The 24,442-nt window shown below is 46.4% G+C and overlaps 2 protein-coding genes across 2 annotated transcripts in view; one reads left to right on the forward strand and one right to left on the reverse strand.

Moving 5' to 3' along the window:
• Window positions 1–24,442, forward strand: part of LOC127585534 (MOB kinase activator 2-like) — a 507,209-nt gene that overhangs the window by 352,100 nt on the left and 130,667 nt on the right. The gene's annotated exons all lie outside the window — the stretch shown is intronic.
• Window positions 677–23,987, reverse strand: hspbp1 (HSPA (heat shock 70kDa) binding protein, cytoplasmic cochaperone 1). The gene is given in 9 exon segments (XM_052043081.1): window positions 677–2,799; window positions 7,028–7,111; window positions 7,113–7,146; window positions 9,558–9,654; window positions 11,890–12,045; window positions 14,965–15,189; window positions 17,210–17,396; window positions 19,423–19,565; window positions 23,907–23,987. Coding segments are annotated over 8 exon segments (984 nt in total). The 5' UTR covers window positions 19,549–19,565; window positions 23,907–23,987; the 3' UTR covers window positions 677–2,724.

Here is a 24,442-nt window from a genome sequence, read left to right on the forward strand (position 1 = left end):
CAGCCTTGTTCCTCATACTTCTTGCATTAAAGTAGACACACTCTAGAAATTTGTTATTTTGTGGCAGCAGTGCAGAGGAAAGACATAAAATTACAGTAGTGCGAAAAAAAGGAATAACAAGGTAGCATTCATAGGTTCGTGGACCATTCAGAAATCTGATGGAGGGGAAGAAGCTGTTCCTGAATTGTTAAGTGTGGGTCTTCAGGCTCCTGTACCTCCTCCCTGGTGGTAGTAACGTGAAGAGGGCATGTCCCGGATGGTGAGGGTCCTTAGTGATGGATGCTGCCTTCTTGAAGCACCGCCTCAGAAGATGTCCTTGATGGCAGGGAGGGTTGTACCGTGATGGAGCTGGCTGAGTCTACAACCAGCCTCTTGTGATCATGTGTATTGGAGCCTCCAGTGATGCAACCAGTCAGAAGAGTCAACAGTGACATACCAAATCTCCTAAAGTCATTGCTGTTTGTGGGGCCAGGCTGTGTATAAACCGGCTACTGGGTCTGACGACACCATGTAATAGTTACAGTGTCAGTGTTGATTGTGAACAGTTGGGGCACTACCATTTGTGGAAGGTATTACATGAAGGCACGCCCTTCATCTCTGCTTGTAAAACCAGCAAGGAGTCAGTGCGTCTAGAAAACTAATGTGGAATATTATTGGGAAAGAAGAAGTCAACACGTGGACCAGAAAAGCATTGGATTTATTTCACTGCGCATTGCTTCACTACCAACTTTTGCATTAGCTGCTACTTCCAGATACACAGAGGTTTCCTCTTTCCCTTAATACTAACCCTTCGTGTTCTCATGGCCTGGATAGAGCGGACGTGGAGTCTAGGATCGGAGGGCACAGCCTCAGAATAAAGGGACGTCCCTTTAAAACTGAGAAGGAATTTCCTCAGCCAGATGGTGGTGAATCTGTGGAATTTGTTGTCACAGACGGCTGTGGAGGCCAAGTCATTGGGTGTACTTAAGGCAGAGATTGATAGATTCTTGATTGGTAAGGGGGGTTAAGGGGTTATGAAGAGGTGGGAGAATGGGGTTGAAAAGAAAAATCAGCCACGATTGAGTGGCAGACAGACTCGATGGGCTGAATGGCCTAATTCTGCTCCTATATCTTATGGTCTGCTCCCTTTTCCCGCATTTACACAGAACGTTTACAGGAATAATTTCTGAAACAGAGGAAGGGCATTCAGTGCATTGAGATCGTGCCGCCCTGCCTAATCCCAATTTCCAGCACCGGGTCCATAATCCTGCAGCTCACAGCTAAATCCAAACCAAAGTATTATCTAAATGTAATGAGGGTTTTTGCATCCACAACAAATCAATGGCGTGGTGGCACTGAAACAACAAAAGGCAGGAGACCCCACAGAGTGCACAGGGTCAAATGTCACTTTAATGTTTTCACAGAAACGGAACCTAACACTTTGCAGCAGGATCAAAGATTTCACAAAATGACACCAGCCTGTTACAGTCACGGGGCAATCAGCGTATTGTGCTCTTCAGATTCTTATGAACAATAACCACCATGTTCAAATGACTGGTTCCACTCTCAAAATGCTATGTGCACCTATCAACACCATACAGGGCACTGGGCAATTCCCACAAAGAGCAGCTCAGGAAATTACCAAAGATATTAGAGGATGTGTGGAAAAGGCTAACACGTGGAGTTAGGTAACCAAAGATCTCAATGAATGGCTGAACAGGCTCAATGGACCAAGTGGCCTCTTCCTGTTCCTATACCTTTCGTCTCTGTAGCCCTTCAGAGCTCCATCTGACCCAAAGACTGCAGGCAAGAGGTTAACTCCATCTGCTCACTCCAGCAACAGTGCAGGTTACCAACCTTGCAGTAAGAAACTCTCTAATGAACGGCCCTGTCACACCCTGCTCAGGTCTCTTCTCTCTCCACATTGTTTTCAGATTTACAGATCTTAAAGATTAAAACGTTTGTGCGAGATAACAGTTTAAAAACACATCTCTCCGCACCCACCCCCACAGCCCCCAAAGTTAATTTTTTTTGGAGTAATTGCTGCTGTGAGCAGCTCAGGGCAGTTCATGGCAAAAGGTCCTACAGTATCAAAGAGCCAGGTAATTATTCAACTGAGGCACCATCTGGGATTACTCACCGAGGTTTGTATCTTGGTTCAGGAGCATGGACTCAGCACCTAGACAGCACAGCCTGTTGGAGATAAACTGTACATTCCCCTGGGCTGAGGAGAAGATGTGTAGGGGATGTCGAGACTGCCAGAACACAAAGGGTTCCATATTAATCTAGTGGGTCTGGGATTCTAAAGAAGATTGCCAATTACAAATCTCCAATTCCCCATCTGGGATTTAATCCAGAAAAGCCAACGGGTGCACAGAAAGAGACGGCGAACGGCGAGTGACAAACTGTAGACTGTGCTGGGCACAAATGATTGAGTGTATTTACCTCACTAACTGGTCATTAAAAATAATCGACTGGAGAAAGTTGTACACAGAGTATGAACAGACAGGGTGACCGGGTAACTGGATGGGTGTTGGGACATTTTGGATCAACATTAAAAGATTGAAATAAATGTTTGTTCAACAGTCTTTTTCTCCCCCCAATAAGTGTAATACATAAGCCGATTCAAAATGCACCAGGCTTCCAAAGCTTTGCAAATCGCAGTTGCAGGAGGCCATTTGAAAGGTTGGGTAAATTCTTTCCATCAATGCGGCGTAAGCAACCTCTGCGGGCCATCTCCTTGCATCACCGGTCCATCCCATTCTCCTCAGGTTGGCTGAAGCAAACACGTAGCAGCTGTTCACAGAATTCCAACTCTTCCTGCATTTTATCAGAAGTCAAATTAGACAGGATTCACTGCTTTTCCTTACTGTTAGATCCCCGCCCTTCACTTATTCTCCAAAAGGTGATGGATTTCACAACACTGCACTCAAAAAATCCCTCCATTCTCTCACCCATTTGCCTTCAGTGACCCTACAAAAGTACTATTAGGCTATTTGAGTGCAGAAGGCATCATATTCCAACCCAACAAAAGTCAAAACCAAATGAAATGACTGGAGAGCCAAATGCCTGCGGATGCTGGAATCTGGAGCAAAAAGCAAACTACTGGAGGAACTCAGCAGGTCAGGCAGCATCCGTGGAGGGAAAGGAATTGTCGACATTTCAGGTCGAGTCCCCGTCCTGATGGAGCTTCTCAACCCGAAATGTCAACAATTCCTTTCCCCCACCCCTTCCACAGATGTTGCTCAACCTGCTGAGTTCCTCCAGCAGCTTGTGAAATGACTGAACACTCTTGAGCAAGATAACTCTGCACGGAGCCATCAAGACTTGTAGCTTATTCCCTTGGTAGAACATGGAGTGATGGTGCTAATATTGAAAATAATGGAGGAATACTAGCAGTAATCACTAATCTAAAGCACACGAATGTGTTGAGAACTAGGATAAAGACAAGAATTTCTCTACTCAGAAGCTTATAAATCTCTGTGGATACTCAACGGTCAAGTATATTTGAGGCTGAGGCAGATAAATATTTAGGTATCTTGGAGTCCAGGTGGGAAAGTAGATAAGTTAGAGAATCAGCCATGTTCTTACTGTGGCAGAGAGGGGCTGATGGCCAACTTCTGCTCCAATTTGTGGTCAGAATCAGAATTATCATCGCTGACATACAATATGAAATTTGTTGCTTTGCGGCAGCAGTACAGTGCAAGACATAATATCTATAAATTACAAAAATAAACCGTGCAAAAAAAAGGAATAATGAGGTACTGCTCATGGGTTCATGGATCATTCAAAATCTGACGGCGGAGGGGAAGAAACTGTTCCTGAATCATTGAGTTTGAATCTTCAGGCTCCTGTACCTCCTCCCTGATGGAGGTAACAAGAAGAGTGCGTGTCCCAGATGGTGAAGGTCCTAATGATAGACGCCACCTTATTGAGGTCTGCCTCTTGAAGATGTCCTTGATGGCGGGGAGGGCTGTGCCTGTGATGGAGCTGGCTGAGTCTACAAACCTCTGCAGCCTCTTTCAATCCTGTGCATTGGAGGCTCCATACCAGGCTGTGATGCAACCAGTCAGGATGCTCCCCACTGTACAGCTATAGAAATCTGTACGAGCCTTTGGGGACATACCAAATCTCCTCAAACTCCTAACGAAGTAGAGCCACTAGCGTGCCTTCTTCGTGACTGCATCAATGTTTTGGGCCCAGGATAAATCCTCTGAGATATTGATGCCCAGGAACTTGAAGCTGCTCATCCTTTCCACCGCTCACCCCTCAATGAGGACTGGTGTGTGTTCTCCCGACTTCCCCTTCCTGAAGCCCACAATCAATTCCTTGGTCTTGCTGATGTTGAGTGCAAGGTTGATGTGGCACCACTCAACCAGCCAATCTCACTCCTGTACTCCTCCTCATCGCCATTTGAGATTCTACCAACAACAGTGGCATCACTGGCAAATTTATAGATGGCGTTTGAGCTGTCATGAGTGTAAAGAGAGTAGAACAGTGGGCTCTTAAATACAGCGCAGTGGATGGGTGTCAAAAGACAAAAAGCTAACGATGACTTATACAACTGTGGCAGAGTTGACATGAGCCATACAACAGAATGCAAACATCTCAAACATGATCACTTTACAGAGGCACATCAAACTGTTGTGTCAGTGATGGGTTCGACACCTTATGTGCCCAGCAGCACCACCTTCAGGATCTGTGTTGTACTGCAAGTGCTTGCACAGAACAAAATCCCTCTTTAAAAAAATAGCCAGAAGAGCCACTCTGGAAATGCAAAGTCCCAGTATCGCTGCTGGCTCATTAACACTAACAATGAAAGCAAAAGGGACTGGCTTTCAAATTAGAAAAATCAGTTTTATGGAAAGACACCAGGGAAGATGATTCAGAAAAGAACAATATTAGATATTTATAGTAATGTTATGTCTCTGCACTGTACTGTTGCTGCAAAACAGCAAATTTCACGTCATGTTAAGTCAGTGATAATAAATCTGACTCTGAAAGTACATAATGACCAGAAAATACTAAATAGGCTGGGGAAAAGAGACATCTTTATAATTATGAAGGGGTTTAAGGGTAATTGTTGCTGTGGATGGGATCCGCAAACAGAAGACATTCACCTGTGGTTGAAGCTTCTTTCCCCATAGGCTGGGTAGAATGTGCAACCCATTGTTACTGCGACAATATGAAATGGAATATGCTGGAAATCCTCAGTAGGTAAGGCAGTATATGGAGCCAGAAACAGAGTAATGTTTCAGGCCGATGTACCGATGAGAGGTCATCGACCAGAAACATTCATTGTTTCTCTGCCAGACCTGCTGAGCCTTTCCAGAATTTTTATGTTTTTGTTTCAGTGTTCCAGCATCTGCAACATTTTACTTTCCTGTTACAGTGGGATATGTCTGATTGTTCGAAACCAAATGACCAGGGAATTAAAACCAAATAATTCCATAAATCTGAAATCAAATCCAGTCTCAGTAATGGTGATCGTGAAACTTCCAGACTGACATAAAACCCCATCTGTTTCAACAATGTCCGGGAAACCTACCTTCCTTACCCAGTCTGGTCTGTATACAACCCTCAATCCAAAGCAGGGTAGTTGACTCAAAGCCCCGTGAAATGTTCTGCTGTTGAAACTCTCTAGTCTGGCATCTCCTATGCTCTGGCATGTTTTGAATCTGTCGTACAGATCTTTACTAATTAACTACTTTTAACTAAAAGTCTAAAATTAACTAAAATCTGTAGCCAATTAGTCATTGCAATCTCAGCGTTTCCAACTAACAGAAACTTCAGGTTATGGACAGTTCTCAGAACTCTTGCATAACTTGGGGAGCGTCTTCACTTAAAGAGAACAGTTCTCCTGATTAGAGGAAGATGATCAGGGCAGTTTCTGTGGTCCAGCAGCTGTCAGGTCCTAGGGCATTGGACAAGAGAATTTTAACCTGTACTAACCCGCTCAGTTCTGGGACAGTTCAGGATAGACAATAAATGCCAACCTAATCAGCAACATTCACATCCTGTGAAACAACTTTTAAGTAGTCAACTCTGCTGCAGAGATCAGCCTTTAATATTGTGGTTCATATTTTACTTTAATATTCTGGACTCTTTCCAGCTCTCCCCTCGGACACCAGGCTAGGCCTTGGCAATTGATGGCAAACTCACAGCTGCATCAAGCATCCACTGTGCCAGGCTGGCCGCCTCTTAATGCTGCAACTCTCCTTCCTCAAGTTTCACCTCAATTCCCCTTTGAAACCGCTTCTATGTGCTGTGCCTGTATAAACCCAGATGGTTTAATTTTAAAAGGCACTATCATAAATGTGTGATGCTTCGACTAGAAGTCAGGATAAAGTTAAATTCCAATTCAAAAGAGAACATCAAACTCACTGGAACCAAGGACCAACAAGGTCGTGAGGTACCAACCATTTAAGCCCAGGTCTTTAAATAGCTATGGGTCTCAGCATACTGGAAGGTGGAGAATATTAAAGTCTGCAAGCCTTCCACTCCTGATCAATATTCAGTGACAGCTCTCCTCCAAGTCTGGCTCCTACTAAAAGAGTGGGTGGCAGAGTGGTGCTGCAGCTGCCTCTGACCTCCAGTGACCTGGGTGTTCAATCCTGACCTCTGGTGTGGTCTGTCTGGAGTTTGCAGAGTGGGGTTTCCCCTGGGTGCTCTGGATTCCTCCAAAATCCCAAAGACGTGTGGGTTAGTAGGTCAATTGGCCACATAAATTATTGTCTCTGCATGTGTGCACGGGGGGGTGGCGAGGAGGGAGGAGGAGGGGGAAGGGGAGGAATGGGTCAGTGGAGAATCAGAAGGGCACCTGAGAGAGAATAGGTTGGGACTGCTCCAAGAACTGGTATTGACTCGATGAGCCAAATGGCCTCCTTCAATGTCTTAAAGAAATATGAAACTTTCCAGAGTGGAGAGAAGCATTTTCAAAGCTTTTTTTTTAAGAAATATTTCACACTTATTCTGGAGTTTTTTTGTTCTTTCTAAGGATATATTAATAACTAGTTTACCATCTGACCAGTCTCAAAATCTTATGCACCTGAAATTCCTCTTGATCTTTTAGCATCCGTGATCTCTCGATTAAAATATCCTCCAGACCCAGCTCCGGTTCTTGACACTGCTGTGAAATCCACGAGGAACGGGAAATTGGTCACTAGGCTGCAAGGGAAAGACATATTTAATGATTTGAGAACAGGGTCTGATCCCGCCATGCACGTGGCCTTCCCTTCTCACTGGAGGCAGTACCCAGAAAATGGATACTTAAAAGCAGTACGCAAGGGGTTAACATCCAAGACCACAGAACATATAACAGGGCCAAACCAGACCTGCTGACTACAGGAACTCTTCACCAGTTTGTTTCAAGTTATAAACTTTAAACTTGTCTGAGTTATCCCTGACTAATTCAGAGACAGGGTGAACTGTCTCCCTGTCTAATTCTTTTAGCATTTGGCCCCAAGGTGAGCTCTGAACAGATATCTGCACCAAATTAGCACACACACCTCTGACCATGCTCAGCTCTATCTATTGAAACACTCCTCTATAGTTCCCATTCAAGCACTCTTGTGTCTTAATTCCCACCTTCCACTCCCACAGAGCCAAGCTCAGTCAAATCTCTCCAGCCCATTTCCAAACTCACATCAGGAAATCAAAGAACTCCAAGATGTTTTATGAGTATAAAGAACAAAGGACAACCAAGCAAAGAGAAAAGCCCACTACCAACCACCACCAGAATCAATTGCAGTTTCCTTCAACAGAGGGGCTGATGTCACTCTGTGGTTGAGGAGAAAATATTGGATGGGATAATACGATCAACATGATAAGAGAGGAGATGTTAAGGGGCTTAGGATCTCTGAAAATGAATAAATTGAGAAGCTGGTAAAAGGAAGAAAACTGAGGAGGCTCTAACTATCACTTAGCAAACCTTCCAGCTGCAGGAACGGTGACAGACGATTGGCACCACACATATTGTGCCACCGTAGAAAAGGGTAGAAGGGAGAACCGAGTATTGAAGGCCAGGTTAGTTTAATGATGGTGGGCAAATTATTGAATCATTCTGGGGCATGGTATAAAGCTCCATTTAGGAAAATGCAGCTTATTCAAGGCCAATCAGTGTGGATTTGTCACAGGAAGTTACCCTCAAAATTTCAGTGAGGTTGGACATAACAAGGAGTGTCTTTGTTGTACATGAATTTTAGCAAGGTTTTGGCAAAGTCCCGCTTGGCCATGGGATTCATCCATCAGGGACTGATCATCACCAGGTTCCTCTCTTCATGGGACTTCAAAAGCACCTTTAATCCTCTGTTTACCAGCTTCTTCATTGCAAACAGTTAATTCTTGCTCACCACCCAACTAAGTTATGAGGAAGCATCCACAGCACAGATTGTCGTGGTGATTATCGGCCTGGTCCATTCTGCGAGCAAACAAGTGACAAAGAAAGGGAGGACAACTGACTGTGCATTCTTGGGTTGGCAGCAGAATCAAAGATGCTTTCCTGCTACCCAGAGGACTGTGGACGCTCAGTTACTCTATCTTTAAGAAAGAGATTGATAGCTCTTTTATATATTAAGGGAACTAAGGAATTTCAGGTCAAAGAGGAGCAGAGTCGCCACGGTTTTACTGAATGGCAAAGAAGACACTAGGATGATGTCTACTCTTGCATCTTTTTCTTGTGTTACAAATAGATGGATTAGCAACAAGTGTAGACCACAATTCAATAAGACTGTGGATGATCTAAGTATAACGTTAGCTCCACATTCCCAACCACCGATGTAACCAGGGCTTCCAGAATCCTAAACACAATCTCTTGCACAAATTTGCTTGTCTCTGCATCCTCAAGTGTCTTGAAAATAAAGTCCTTCAGCTCTCATTTGGGCTCACTGGTGCTTGTCCACTCTGCTGGAAAGGGTGGTGACGAGGCAACAACTAGCTCGACGCAGTGACATTCCATAGCAAGTTAAATGATCTCTGGAGCCCCTGTCCACAGGGGGAAGGTTTATGCAAGTGTGTAATCATTGGGATAGAGCAGAGCATCCAAGTTGACAGGAATAACACACAGGAGCATTTAACGTCTCTGGGCTTGTACTCGCTAGAGTTCAGAAGGACAAGGGGGGGGGGGGGGGGGGGGGGGGGGGGGGGGGGGGGGGGGGGGGGGGGGGGGGGGGGATCTCATTGAAACCTACCAGATATTGAGAGGCCTGGACAGAATGGACACGGAGAGGATGTTTCCATTAGTAGGAGAGTCCAGGATCCGAGGGCACAGCCTCAGAATAAAGGGACGTCCCTTTAAAACTGAGATGAGGAGGAATTTCTTCAGTGGAATTCATTGCCACAGAGGGCTGTGGAGGCCAAGTCACTGGGTGTATTTATAGGCAGAGATTGATAGGTTCTTGATTGGTAAAAGGGTTGAGGGGAGAAGACGGGAGAATGGGGTTGGGAAAAAAAAAAATCAGCCATGATTGGATGGCAGAGCAGACTTGATGGACCGAATGGCCTAATTCTGCTCCTGTGTCTTATGGAATTAAAAGGAGACAATAGTTGACAGTGTGGAAGGGGAAGGCGTGTCCACCCACCTGCACAGTGCACCCAGAACATGCTCATGAAAGGGGTCGTGCTCTGTCTGTAGGAGTGATACCAGCTGCTGCACCATTCCCATTGAGCAAAGTACGTCTGCAGAAGGAAAAAAAGGCAAATTCTTTATCGATGGACTTCAAGGATGTCAAGGTCTTCGCTACACTTTATTTACAAACCTTCCTTTTCCAGAACTCCTTGTTACATTTCCCTGCAGGGACCTGCCTGTCAGTCACCTGGACTCTTGGAGCAGGGAGTATCTAACATGCTAAGGACTGCTATGCTATACATGTGCAATGTTCTTCAATGTTTCCTTTGCAACTGCTTTCCTCACCCCTCCAGTTCTGAACACTGGTTGGACTGCAGTTCCACACAACCCAGCTCCCTCCCGAACATATATTATCCCAGTCCAAGTGTTGGCAGGCTATTCTAAATTCACAAGTCCACCGGACATTGTCTTTACCCAAGATCCCCGATGTGAACTTCCAATAACGGTGGAAGGGGTTGAGAGGACAAGCAAAGCCTTGCTTAATCCTTTCTCTCCATAACCCAAAGGGTAATCGGTTTATTATTGTCACATGTACTGAGGTACAGCAAAAAGCTTTTTTTTAGGATGCCATCCAGACAGATCTTTCCGTACAAATACATTGAGGTAGAACAAAAGGGAAAAAATCAGAATGTAGAATATAGTGTTACAGGTACAGAGAAAGTGCAGTGCAGGCAGACAAAGTGCAAGAGCCATGGAGAGGTAGATTGAAAGATCAGAGTTCATCTTTATCATATAAATGTCTGTTCAAGCATCTTATACAGGCAGAATCTCTGCGCAACTCTCATCCATGGTCATTTTGCATATCCATAGACAAAAAAAAAAGACATTCAATATTCATCTGCAGTTCTTCCAGCAACCCCCCCCCCCCCCCCCCCCCCCTGTATTTTGCAGCAGTATCACAGTTCTTTACTGATCCTAAAGCTGTTAAGTGCAAATATCACACGAAGACAACCCCTCATCTTTGATTCTGGAAAGTTAGCACAATCTTTTTATAAGGATATTCATTTTTCAGGATCTAGGTGCCAGCACCTATTGCTCTGGACAAGATGTTGGTGATCTGCCTTCCCAAGTGCCTGCAGTCCTTCTGATGAAGAGGCTTCCACAGTGCTGTTGATGCAGTTCCAAGATCTGGCCCCAGTAATGACGATGGACCAGCAACATATTTCTAAGTCAGAATGGCGCGCGACACTTGGAGGAAACTTGCAGATGGTGGGATTCCCCTGTGCCTGAAGCCCTTGTTCTTTTTGGTGGTAGAGATCATGAGTTTGGGAGATAGTTGCTGGCAGTTACCCAAACAAGTAACTGCAGTGCATGTTGTAGATGATATACAGCACAGCTGCAGTGCACTAGGCTGGAGAGAATGAATGTTTAGGATGATGGCTAGGGTAATAAGACGGCTATTTTGTGTCAAGCTTTTCAAGTGCTGTTGGAGTTGAACTCATCCAATACAGTGGAGGTTATTTCATCACCTTCCTCGTTGTTGATGAAAGGAATTCAGAGCATCAGTGAGTCACTCACTTTAGGACAACTTAATCTACGCTTGTAGCCACAATCCTTAGGTAGCAGGTTCATTGGAGACTCTGGTCATGTTGACCCCCAAAACGTGGGGCACTTGGCAACTGTAATGCCATTGAATATCAAGGGTAGGTGGTTAGATGCTCTCTCTTGCCTGGCACTTGTTTGATGCAAATGTTATTTGCCATTTATCAGCCTATATCTACATGTTGTCTGGGTCTTGCTGTATGCAGATATGCACTCCTCCATTTGCTGAAGAAATGCAAATGGAATTCCACATTCGTCAGTTATGACCTTACGATGGAGAAAAGCTGCAGGAGAAAGGAGTCCAGAGACAATACCCAATCTCGTTGCTTCAGGTAGGACTCAGTTGGAGAGTAACAACTAACTTCAGCAGGTCTCATCCAGGGTTAAAAGAGGCCCATTGATAATAATCTGACCTGTGTTGAGGAACTCCGTTACAAGTGAACATAGGTGACAAATAGGGGCAGAACCAAGCTAAGCCATGGGGCCCCCGTGATAGAATAGCCTGCCAATACTTACTGGGGATGTTCAGCTGGCGTGGAACTGCATCCGCGCACGAGTCAGCACCTTCAGCAGAGAAGGGGAATAAAACAGGAGAAGGAAAAACAGTTAAAAACCCATCATTGCATATTGGTACGGGAAAGGAAAACGTGCCCCGCTCACCTGCCCCACACCCCCCTCTGCCCTGCTCACACCTGCCCATCCTTCCCCCCTAACACACCAGCTTTAATATGGCAATTTCTGACCTTTGTGCTCAGGGCTGCTGATGAGCATGTTCTGCAGCAAGAACGCCGCCTTCACCTTGAGCTTCTCGACGCTGCTCTGCATGGCTCTCATCAACACCGAGAAACCGTCGTGGTCAACAAACTCCCGCAAACCAGCCTCCTGCTCACGCACCAGACCTGAAGGTCGGCAAGGAAAGGCAAACTTAACACCTCGTCAGCTTTCAAATGCGATACAACACTATAAATGCCCAGACCTACTGCAACAGCGTGCAGACCAGGGACCTGCATCCTTTCCCAAGCCTAATCTTCTGAAGTATTAGCAGGCTTGTTGAAAGTGGAGGACAGTACACACACATTCCCCACACCCCACCTTTGACAAATGCTCAAGAATCTGCACTTTCCACCTGGAGTCACTAAATATTTGGAGTGGAATAGGCATTCCTGATGTCCATCAGTGCCAAGGCCAATTATAACACCAGATATCATCAAAGCCAACACAAACATAGAACACTACAGCACAGTACAGGCCCTTCGGCCCACGATGTATGTGCCGACATTTTATCCTGTTCTAATATCTATCTAACCCTTCCCTCCCACATAGCCCTCCAATTCTCTATCATTCATGTAGCTATCTAAGAGTCTCTTAAATGTCCCTAATGTATCTGCTAGGAACCAAATCTGCATGGTTGAATATTCTCACCTGATGGCACCTCTGCCCCACGGAGATGAGGTGCTAGCTGGCAGATCCCCACACTATTGCAATCTATGACATTTGAGGGCATGCCTAAGGTTTAATACCAATCCACCTCACATAGGTAATCAACTAAACCCTTCCTGAAACTGCAAGTGAAGGCCAGAGGCAGGGGAATCTGTGGTGATGATTCACCACCAGTCTCCACAAAGTCTTTTCATCATCAACAAGGGACAATGATGAAATATTCTCCACTTGTTTGGATGATTGCAGCTTCAACAAAGCTCCAGAAACTCAACGCCATCCAGGGCGATTAGCCCCCTTCACGAGCACTCAAATCACCCAATCATATACTGGAATTGCTACAGGTAAACCATACCTGTAGTGTGTGCTGCCCTCCAGAAGTCCTGCAGCAACTCAAAGACTTCGGCTACAGCTCCCGCATCTCTACCTCTCCGGCCTTGAAGGCCAAGGGCACCGGGCACACGGAAACACCCATCAATTTCACGTTCTGCTCCTAATTATGTACTTGGAAATATATTGTTGTTCCTTTGTTGGTGTTAGCCTGAACCTGAAACTCACTACCCAACAATACCAAGGGAGTATCTACATCACACAAGCAGCTCTTCAACACGTTCTCCATGACAATCAGGGATGGGTCATAAATACTTCCTATGTCCCAACCCATGAATTACAGAAGATTTACATAACATTTTGATCCTCTGGTATTGGCCACTGCTGCCCCAAGAAAAAGCCAGCACCCTTTTCCCAGGGCAGCAATGGCCAATACCTGAGGACATCAGTTTAAGGTGAGTGGAGGAAAGTTCAGGGGAGATGTTGGATGTAGGTTTTTTTTTTTACACGGAGAGTGCTGGCTGCCTGGAACGCATTGCTTAGGGTGATGGTAAAGGCTGATACAATAGGAACATTTAAAAGACTCATGGATAAGCACATGGATGTAAGAAAAATGGAGGGTTATGGGCTGTGTAGGAGGGAAGGGTTAGATTGATCGTGGAGTAGGTTTATGTATGTCGGAACAACATTGTGGGCCGAAGGGCCCCTACTGTGCTGCACTGTTCTATGTTCTAACATTTACATTCAGCCTGTCACATGTTGGTTGTAAAGGAGCTACCCAGCCTAATCCTACCTTCCAGCAGTGGGTTCATTAGCCTCAAGCACACATCAAAGCAACGTGATGAGGGTTTCTGCCTCTACCTTCCTTTCAATTACTTTAGAACTATACTCCTTTTTTCTGAACCCATTGATAAAGAAAATAGATCATTCCCATTTGATCTTAGCTTCTCATAATTCTATGCACCTCAGTTGTCTCCCCTTGACCTCTTCTAGTCCAAATAAACTCTTTATTTATGAAAGCAGCAGCCCACAGATCTGATGATGAAAACCATGGTCAAAGAGCAAGGTATGTTTTGAAAGAGGAGGTAATTAAAAAAATTTTTTTTTGTCACAGCTTGAAACCTGACACATTCAGGAGAGGGCTCGAGGTAGTTATTTTTGTGGGATTCTTCTTGCTGTTCTAATTCTATTCAGGGCCTTGTCCTCTCTCTCTCTCACACCTCCTCCAGCCATACAGCACCCCTCACACACCACCCAAACTGAACTATCCACAACTCGGACTTTGACCCACGTGTGTGATCCCCTCTCTTCGCATCAGCTGTTTGAGCCTCATGCTCTGTTGTTACTTCCCTAGGCCCTTAAAGACTCTATTTTTAACCCCATCCACTCCAATTAACTTCTGTTTGTCCCTCAGTACGTCATCTACATTATAGGTCTACACCAATTATAGTCTTAAGGTACCCCTCACTCAATATTCTGCACTTTGCATCTTAATGCAGCCAAGGTCCCCAGCTAGTTTCTTGGGTGGACATAACAAGTTACATGGCACTATCACAAAGAAAAGCAGGGGACTTCTCCTTAAACATCAATACCGTAAAAAGATGCTTGTGGGAGCTTAGAGGGGAGTGACCCTCTGGAATCCTCTACTCAAAGGTGGAGGCCGGATCATTAGAAATATTTAAGGTGGAGATAGATAAACATTTGAAAGATCAACGAGTTATCTGGAACTGGCACAGGGGAAGAGTTGAGGCCTGCACAAATCAGCCATGATCATATTGCTGGGGCAGGATAGAGGGGCCGAGTGGCCTATTCCTGCTCCTATTTCTTGTCTACTGTGTGTGTAAACTGGCTGAGGTATCACTCATGCTGTAACAGTGACTACATTTACAAAGTAGTTATTTTGCTATGAAGTATCGATAGACATCCCCAAAAGAAATGTTTTTCTTTAATTTTGGGACCAACAAAAGAAATTTTTACCTGCATAAGCTGGTTCCTCCCTCTTGACACCACCCACCCCACCTCAAAACCTCACCAAGAGTAGCAGCACTTACATGAGACAGCAAAGAGAGCCTTGATTCGAACCATGTCATTGTTGTCACTGTTGAGAAGATCCAGGAGTTTGGGCATTGTGTCCAGGTTCAGCACGTGCTCCTGCACAAAGGGGTTATTTTGGCTGCACGTTCCGATAAGGTGCGCTGTCCGCCATCGCAGCTCGGGATCCGAACATTCCAGGTAATTGTTCACCACCAGCTGCATGCCGGCCAGCTTACAGAAATCTAAACAGAGCACAGAGCACATGAAAGAACTGGCCTCATTAGACCCTGGGCCATTGAGGCAAAGAGTGAAGAAAATCAGCCCACAGTTTTAACCCTCCACCGTTTTCTATATTACAGTGGGAAAAGCTTAAGGAAAAGTCTGACCAGCATTTACACTGCACCTTTCATAAGATGTCACAGCTCTTTACTGCCATTGGAGCACATTTTGAAAACTAATTACTCTATCCTGCAGAAAAAAATGCCACTCAAATTGCATACAGAAAGCTCACAGAAGCTGCACTACAAAATTTAGACTAACACTCCAATAGAGCCTTCAGATTTTTAAAATATATTTATTCATTCAACTTTCAGGAACCAGTCATCAAGGCCATTGTTTATTGCCTATCCCTATTTCCCTTTGAGAAAGTAGCGACGAACCACTTTGCAGAACCACACAGATTTTACAGTGAAGGTGCTCCCACAACACTATCAGGCTGTATTCCAGAATTTAGACTCAATGACAATGGAGAGACAGCAATACATATCCAGGTCAGGATGGTGTGTAGTTTAGGCAGAGGCTGCAAGGCTTGGTGTTCCCATAGGCTTGAAACCCTCATCCTTCTTGCTGGTAGCAGTTGTGGGCTTGGGAGGTGCTGTTGGAGTAACCTGGGCAAATAACTGCTGTATTTTGTGGGTAGTACACCTCGTTGGCACTATGTACCAGTGGTAGAAAGACTAAACATAAAACATAGGACACTACAGCACAGTACAGGCCCTTCGGCCCACAATGTTGTGCTGACATTTTATCCTGCTCTAAGATCTATCTAACCTTTCCCTCCCACATAGCCCTCCATTTTTCTATCATTCATGTGTCTCTCTTAAATGTCTCTAACGTATCTGCTTCCACAACTTCTGCCGGCAGTGCGTTCCATGCACCCACTACCCTCTGTGTAAAAAAAAAAACTTACCCCTGACATCCCCCTTATACCTTTCTCCAATCACCTTAAAATTACGTCCCCTCGTGTTAGCCATTGTCGCTCTGGGAAAACGTCTCTGACTGTCCACTCGATCTATGCCTCTTATCATCTTGTACACCTCTATCAAGTCAACTCTCGTCCTCCTTCTCTCCAAAGAGAAAAGCCTTAGCTCGCTCAACCTATCCTCATAAGACATGCTCTCCAATCCAGGCAACGTCTTCGTAAATCTCCTCTGCACCCTCTCTAAAGCTTCCACATCCTTTCTATAATGAGGCGACCAGAACTGAACACAATACTCTAAGTATTTAAAGTATCCAAACATTTAGAGTGGTGTGTAGGATATAACTTGTGGGTTGCTTTGCCCTGGATGGTGTCAAGCTTCTTGAACGCTGTTGGAGCTTCACTCATCCAAGCAGGACAAGATTATCCCATCATGCTCCTGACTTGTGCCTTATTGATGGTGGAAAGGCTTTGGGGAGTCAGGTGAGTCACACTGCAGGATACCCAGCCCCTGATCTGTTCTTGTAGCTGCACCATTTGTGGTCCATTTGAGTTTCTTCAACGGTAACCCCCCAGAATGTTGATAATGGGGCAAGTCGGTGATGGCAAAACATTGAAAGTCAGAAAGACTTAGTTGGACTCTCTTGTTGGAGGTGGCGAATGCGTGGGACTTCTGTCGTGTGAATGTTACTTATTAATGGTTACCCCATGCCTGAATGTTGTCTGGGTTTTGTTGCATGCTTAGCCTGTCCTATTAGGTGAACATAAAAGATCACATGGCAGAACTTCATAGAAAAGGGGAGCTATCCCTAACCAATGTTTGCTCATGTAACAACACTACAACAAACTATCTGATTGTTATCTCACAGTTGTTTGAGAGAGCTTATTGCACACAAATTGGTTGCTTTATTTTCTACAACATGATAGCAACCTGCATTTCAAAACTTTTTCACCACTTCAAAGTACTTTGATGCATCCCAAAGTTGTGACAATGCAGTTCTTTTTAAACTGGAACTTATAACAGGGAGAAATGACACTTAATTCTTACAGAAAATATCCATTACCTCGCGCATTGTCAAGGTTTTCACACAAGTCTGCCACGGTGTCAAGTGCATTCCATCGTCTTTCCTCGTCACTTGCATCATCCTCAGACGTTTCATTCAGGATTTGGAGACAATCTTTGAGCTGTTTAATTTCATCCAACTGTCCGTTAAATGCATCCGATAGTGCATCCTGCAACCACTGCCTTCGCTGAGGGAACACACAGAACGGAACTTTTACTAAACTGCAGGAAATCACATATGAAATGAAGGTGCAAGTGGCCTCTACCATTACTCCAGGAATGGGGCTAAAATGGAACTCAGTTAATAAAGTAGAACAAAAGAGACATAATCCACAGATTCTTTCGTCCAGTCCAGAGAGCTTGCTGATTTCAGATGATGAAAGAGACTGCAGATGTTAGAAAGTTGAAAGGTAAAGAAGAGAAGTCTGTCAACATTTGGAAGGATTTATTTTGTTTCAGGCAGGGACCTTTCACTTGTACTGCCGAAGGTATATGAATATCATACTGCATTGCACAGTTCTCACAATTGTTCACAAAGCTAATAAACTTGTCTCGCTTCCAATGTGATCACATCCACGCTGTTCATACATACAGGTATACTGCCCCCCCCCCCCCCCCTTTACTTTCTCAGGGAGTTAAGGAGATTAGGGACGTCACCAACCACTCAAACTTCTATAGTTGTACTGTTGAAAGTATCCTGACTGGTTGCGTCATGGTCTGGTACGGCAATTCAACTGTGCAGGAATGTAAGAAACCGCAGACAGTAGTGGACTCTGCCCAAAACTTCACAGACACATCCCTCTCCACCATCTGTAGTATCTACAGGAGGCGCTGCCTCAAGAAGGCAACATCCATCATCAACGATCCCCACCATCCAGGCCATGCCATCTTCTCACAGCTACCACTGGGCAGGAGGCACAGAAGCCTGAAGTCCCACACCACCAGGTTCAGGAACAGCTACTTCCCTTCAACCATTTGGTTCTTGAACCAACTGGCAAAACCCTAACCACTACAGCTTAGCAACACTATGACCAGCTTGATCACTTTGCATGAAAATGGACTTTTTTTTTGTTCTATTTGTGTTCTATCTCGTAAAAACTGTTTGTTTTTCTTGTGAATGCTGCTTATCTGATGCTATGTACCTGTGATGCTGCTACAAGTTTTTCATTGCACCCGTGCACACATGTATTTGTGCACATAACAATATACTCAACTTTGACTTTTGCCAGCAGTAGTCCACGATTAAAAGGGGAAACTGAGGGCAATCAACGCAATCCTGCTATCACACAAGCAGAAATCGCTGCAAACTTCAGCAAGTCAGGCACCATCCTGATGAGGAGTTACGCCTGAAAAGTAACATATCAGTTCTACCCACAGAAGGTGATTTGCTGCAGGTTTATCGCATTTCATTTCCAGTTTGTTTTGCTCTCTATTCTCCCCATCGCTTTCTCCTGTCACAGCAGCTAACTTGGTTCAGACCAAGGATTTTTTTTTGTCCATGTAGCACTGGGAAGATGAAGGCTTGGAAGGACCCAGGACCTAAAGTAACAGAGGGACCTAGGAGTGCAAGTGCATAGTTCGCTGAAAGTGGCATCACAGGTAGATAAGGTGGTGGTGAAGGTGTTCACCACGCTGGCCTTCAGTCAGGATACCGAGTATAGGAGTTGGGAAGTTATGTTGCAGTTATATAAGATATCGGTGAGGCTGCACTTGAGAGTATTGTGTACAGCTTTGGTCACCTTGTTATAGGAAAGATGTTATTAAACCAGAAAGAGTGTAGAAAGGATTTACTAGGATGTTACCCGGACTTGGGAGCCTAAGTTACAAGGAGAGGTTACATAGACTGGGACTTTATTCCCTGAAACATAGGAGATTGAGGGGTGACCTGATAGAGGTGTATAAGATCATGAGGACAATAAACAGGGTGAAAGCACATAGTCTTTGTCCCAGGGAGGGGGAGCTAAAAACAAGAGGGCATAGGTTTAAGATCAGAGGTGAGAGATTTAAAAGGGACATCAGGGGCAGCTTCTTCACGCAAAGGGTGGTGCGTATTTGGAATGAGCTGCCAGAAAAGTCCATGGATAGGAGAGGTTTCGAGTGTTATGGGCCAAACGCAGGCAGATGGGACTAGGTCGCTGGGCAACACAGTCAGCATGGATGAGTTGGACCGAAGGGCCTGTTCCCATGCTGCGCGACTCCATGACTCATACTTGCCTCTTCAGGCATGGGATGCAGTTCTGGAGCTGCATCACCCACTGATCCTGCCTCCACCGCGAGTCTCAGCAGACCCTGCAGATTATTTGAATGTTGCCTGTTTCTCTCGGGTCCACCTTCTGCCATCTTGAAGAAACTTCAATCTGGAAAAGACAGAAAAAGAAAAAATATTTCATTAAGTAATAAAGTAAACCTACAAAACTGCACCGAATTCCGGTCATTGAGGTAGAATGTGCTCTAACTTCATCAGGATGTCTGCTTTATGCCTTTAATGTGAACTGTCACCTGAATCCAGAAATATGAACTAGGCCCTTATACTCTCTGTCACTGCAAGAATTTCCAATCAAAGCAAGATGACTGATCGCATTGTCACAACAGAAAAAGTTTAGTTAAATAATCAACAGTGCCTGAAGATCTAGAAAGCATCAAACATTGTTTCCATCTGCGACAGAAAAGTGCACCAAGGTTACTTGCCAAGATCTCCAAACTCTGTCACCAAGCAGAAGACCAGCAGGCACGTGGTGAACCCCACTATCTCCAAGCTTCTCTCAATCTAACATTCTCACACACCAACCCGACTGGGTCTAAAGCCCAAAATTTTGGAACCTGAGCCTTTTTACTGTGTGGGACACCTCTGTGGGATCCTCCTTGTAATTAAATAATCCAGGGATCCACCATCTCTTGAATGCACAAGAGCAGGAGTAGGTGCTCAAGGCAGAAGGAACACAAGGCAGAAGCCTGCCCCACCATTCAATTTAATCAGGTTGACCTTTGCTGGCTTCAACTCCTCTTCTGTGCCAGTTCAACATACCCCTTAACTTGTTGACCTTTCAAATATTCGTCCATCTCCACCTTAAATATATCGAATGATCCAGCCTCCACCACCCTTGGGGGTAGAGAATGCCAAAGGTTCACTACCCTCTAAGAGAAATAGTTTCTCAGTTTTAAATGACCGGCCCTTTATTTTGCTGTTATGTCCTCTTGGTTGTGACTCTCCCACTCGTGGCAACATCTCAACATCTACCCTGTGAAGCCCTGTTAGGATCTTATACAATGTCATCATCCATTCTTCCAAACTCCACGGAATACAGATCTGTCCAGTCTCTCTTGATAGGACAATCCTCTTGCCTGGTGAATCACCTTTGGTCTCCCTCCAATGCTCCTACATCCTTTTTCAGCCTGACATGGAAAAACATTCGACTGCGACTGGATCAAAAACTTGGAACTCTGACTAAAATTCACTGAAGTTGAACTTCACTGCACATTGTCCTCGTGAACTTATGATTCATAAGGACAAGTCTCTGCACATCTTCTCCAAGGGTATCAGGGAGGAAAATCAAATACAAGGAACACATTTTAACCTCATCTGAGGTGAAAGAGTGGTGAGGTCATGGACCTTATCCAGATTACAGAAGAAGAGGTGCTGGCTGTCTTGAGGTGACTGAAGATGGATAAATCCCCCAAGGCCAGACAAGGTGTCCCCTCAGACCTTGTGGGAGGCTAGTGCAGAAATTGCAGAGGCCCTGGCAGAGATACTTAAAACATCCTTAGCCATGGGTGAGGTGCCAGAGGACTGGAGGATAGCTAACGTTGTTCCATTGTTCAAAAAAGGCTCTAAGAATAAGCCGGGAAATTACATGCCGGTGAGTCTGACGTCAGTCGTGGGTAAGTTATTGGATGGTATTCTAAGGGACAGGATATACAAGTATTTAGATAGACAGGGCCTGATTAGGGATAGTCAACATAGCATTGTGTGTGATAGGTCATGCCTAACCAAACAGAGTTCTTCGAGGAGGTTACCAAGAAGGTCGATGAGGGAAAGGCGGTGAACATTGAACTTGACAAAGTCCCACACGGGAGGCTGGTCCAGAAGGTTAAGTCACTCAGCATTCAGGATGAAGTAGCCAATTGGATTCAACGTTGGCTTAGCGGGAAAAGCCAAAGAGTGGTAGTAGGTGGCTCTCTGACTGGAGGCCTGTGACTAGTGGTGTGCCACTGGGTCTGTTGTTATCAAATATATTAATGATTTAGATGATAAAGTGGTAAATTGGATTAGCAAATTAGTGGATGACACCAAGATCGGGGGCGTAGTGGACAGCGAGGAAGGCTATCAAAGCTTGCAGTGTGATCTTAACCAGCTGGGAAAATGGGCTGAAAAATGGCAGATGGAATTTAATGCAGACAAGTGTGAGGTGATGCACTTTGGGAGAACAAACCAGGGTAGAATAGAGGGACCCAGGAATACAGATCCATAGTTCCTTGAAAGTGGTGTCACAGGTAGATAGAGTCATGAAAAGAGCTTTTGGCACTTTGGCTTTCATAAATCAGGACATTGAGCACAGGAGTTGGGATGTTATGTTGAAGTTGTACAAGATGTTGGTGAGGCTGAATTTGGAGTATTGTGTGCAGTTCTGGTCACCTATCTACAGGAAAGATATCAATAAGCTTGAAAGAGTGCAGAGAAAATTTACAAGGATGTTGCTGGGACTTGAGGACCTGAGTTATAGGGAAAGGTTGAATAGGTTAGGACTTTACTCCCTGGAGTGCAGGAGAATGAGGGGAGATCTTATAGAGGTATACAAAATTATGAAGAGTATAGATAGGGTGAATACATGCAGGTTTTTTCACCTTAGGTGGGATGAGACTAGACCTAGAGGACATAGGCTTAGGGTGAAAGGTGAAATATATTAGGGGAATCTGAGGGGGAAAACTTCTTCACTCAGAGGGTGGTGTGAGTATGGAATGAACTGCCAGCAGAAGTGGTAGATACGGGTTTAATTGTAACATTTGAGAGAGGTTTGGATAGGTACATGGATGGGAGGGGTTTGGAGGGATATGGTCTGGATGCAGATAGCTGGGACTTGGCAGAAGATCAGGTTGGCATGCACTGGATAGGCCAAAGGGCCTGTTTCTGTGCTGTAGTACTCTACGACTCTATAAGTTACAGTAATACTCTGGTCAATACCTCCCTAAGGGGTTGACAGCTGTGTGCGGCTACAATTCTCTATTCTACAGCACACCGACTAGGAGAGCAACACCGAGCTGCTGCCTAGCCAGCTCTAAACTTTCCACAGTGGTCCTCACCACCTTATCCAGGGCAACAAACAAGATGCACTCCTCACTTAGCAGATCAGGCAGCATCCACAGAGGAAAATGGACAGTTCATGTTTCAGGTTGAGACCCTTCATCTGAACTATTCAGGGCAGTTGGTCAATAGGCACTTAATGCAAGCAACATCCACATCCCATGAATAAATGAAAAGCGACTGCCTTATTCCCACTGTTCCTGACCCAGATCAGCCACACATTGATCGGGGAGTGCCTCTAAAGTCCAAAACCCAGATTGAAACCCAGCAGTTCCGCACTGGGCTACTTGACCAGTACCAGCATGGCTGACGATTGTATCCAGCGCCATGGTGGGGGGGGGGGGGGGGGGGGGGGGGGGTGGAGAAGGAGGGAGGGATGGATGTGCTCCAACTGGGCCACACAGTGATGGGGAGCCAACTATCCAAACTCCATCGGGGCCCTCAGCTGATCCAGCCCCTCACCGAGACAAACCCCAACCAGCATCAGGACCTCGCTCCAGACCTGCTGCCTGCCACAGCCATGAGTGGTCCACAGGCTCCTAGAGGAGCCCGCCCCATCCCACCGTCTACATCCCCCTCCCCCACCACCACCATCTTCCCCACCACCTCCCCGTCCCGTCCCCCTCACCTCACCCCCTCACACCCCCTACCCACCTAACCTCCTCCCTCCCCACCTCACCACCCACCTCTCCTCCTCACCTCCCTCTCCCCACCTCTCCCCCTCACTCTCCACCTCTCCCCCCCTCACTCTCCACCTCCCCTCCCTCCCTCTACCTCACCCCCACACCCTCTCCCCCTCCCTCTCCCAACCCCTCCCCCTCCCTCTCCCCACCTCCCCTCCCTCCCTCTCTCCCCACCTCACCCCCCTCACTCCCCACCTCCCCTCCCTCCCTCTACCTCACCCCCACACCCTCTCCCCCTCCCTCTCCCCACCTCACCCCCACACCCTCTCCCCACCTCCCTCCCTCCCTCCCCCCCCCACCTCCCTCCCTCCCTCCCTCCCCCCCCCACCTCCCTCCGTCCCTCCCTCCCTCCCCCCACCTCCCTCCCTCCCTCCCCCCACCTCCCTCCCTCCCTCCCTCCCCCCCCCCCACCTCCCTCCCTTCCCCTCCCCACCTCCCTCCCTCCCTCCCCATCTCCCCACCTCCCTCCCTCCCTCCCCATCTCCCCATCTCCCTCCCTCCCCACCTCCCTCCCTCCCTCCCCCCCACCTCAACCCCCTCCCTCCCCCCACCTCAACCCCCCCCCTCCCTCCCCCCACCTCAACCCCCCCCCTCCCTCCCCCCACCTCATCCCCCCCCCACCCCCCCCACCCCCCACACCCCCTCACCCCCCCCCCCCCACACCCCCCCACACCCCCCCCCACACCCCCTCACCCCCCCCACAGAACCTTCTCCACCTTTCCAGACGCTTCCAACGCTTTCAGCTCATGGGCGCCACCATTGTCCCGGATATGCCGGCACAAAAACCCTTGGTGACGCGCTGTCACCGGAAGTGACGGCGAATGCGGGGCGGTGGGGCGCGGTGAGGGGTTTGCCCCGCAGGGGTGGCCCCGCCCTCGGAGCCGGGAGCACCTGCAGTGCCCAGTGTGGCCGCTGCCCGCTGCCCGCTGGAGCTCGCTCGCTGCTGCTGAGCTGCAACCCCCCGTTGTCATGTAAGCGCGAAGGGAGCTTTGTGAAACTGAACATTATTCACCCGTGTCCAAAACAGCAGCCAGTCCTTCCAGCTCCTGGTGCCAACCTGCTGTCTGCAGGACATCTCGAAACTGCAGATAACTTTCCAGAACTCTGCCCCAGGGCCACCCAGAAAACGATCAGGGAATATAAACAATATGTTAGCTCTTGTTGTGACGATACTACCCTCAGAAGGACTGAAGATGTGATAATATCGCCATAAGTAATTTTGCAAATAATTTTGGATGCAGTTCTTCTCAAC

Source organism: Pristis pectinata, chromosome 33 (assembly GCF_009764475.1).
Source record: "Pristis pectinata isolate sPriPec2 chromosome 33, sPriPec2.1.pri, whole genome shotgun sequence".
Classification (NCBI taxonomy): Eukaryota; Metazoa; Chordata; class Chondrichthyes; order Rhinopristiformes; family Pristidae; genus Pristis; species Pristis pectinata.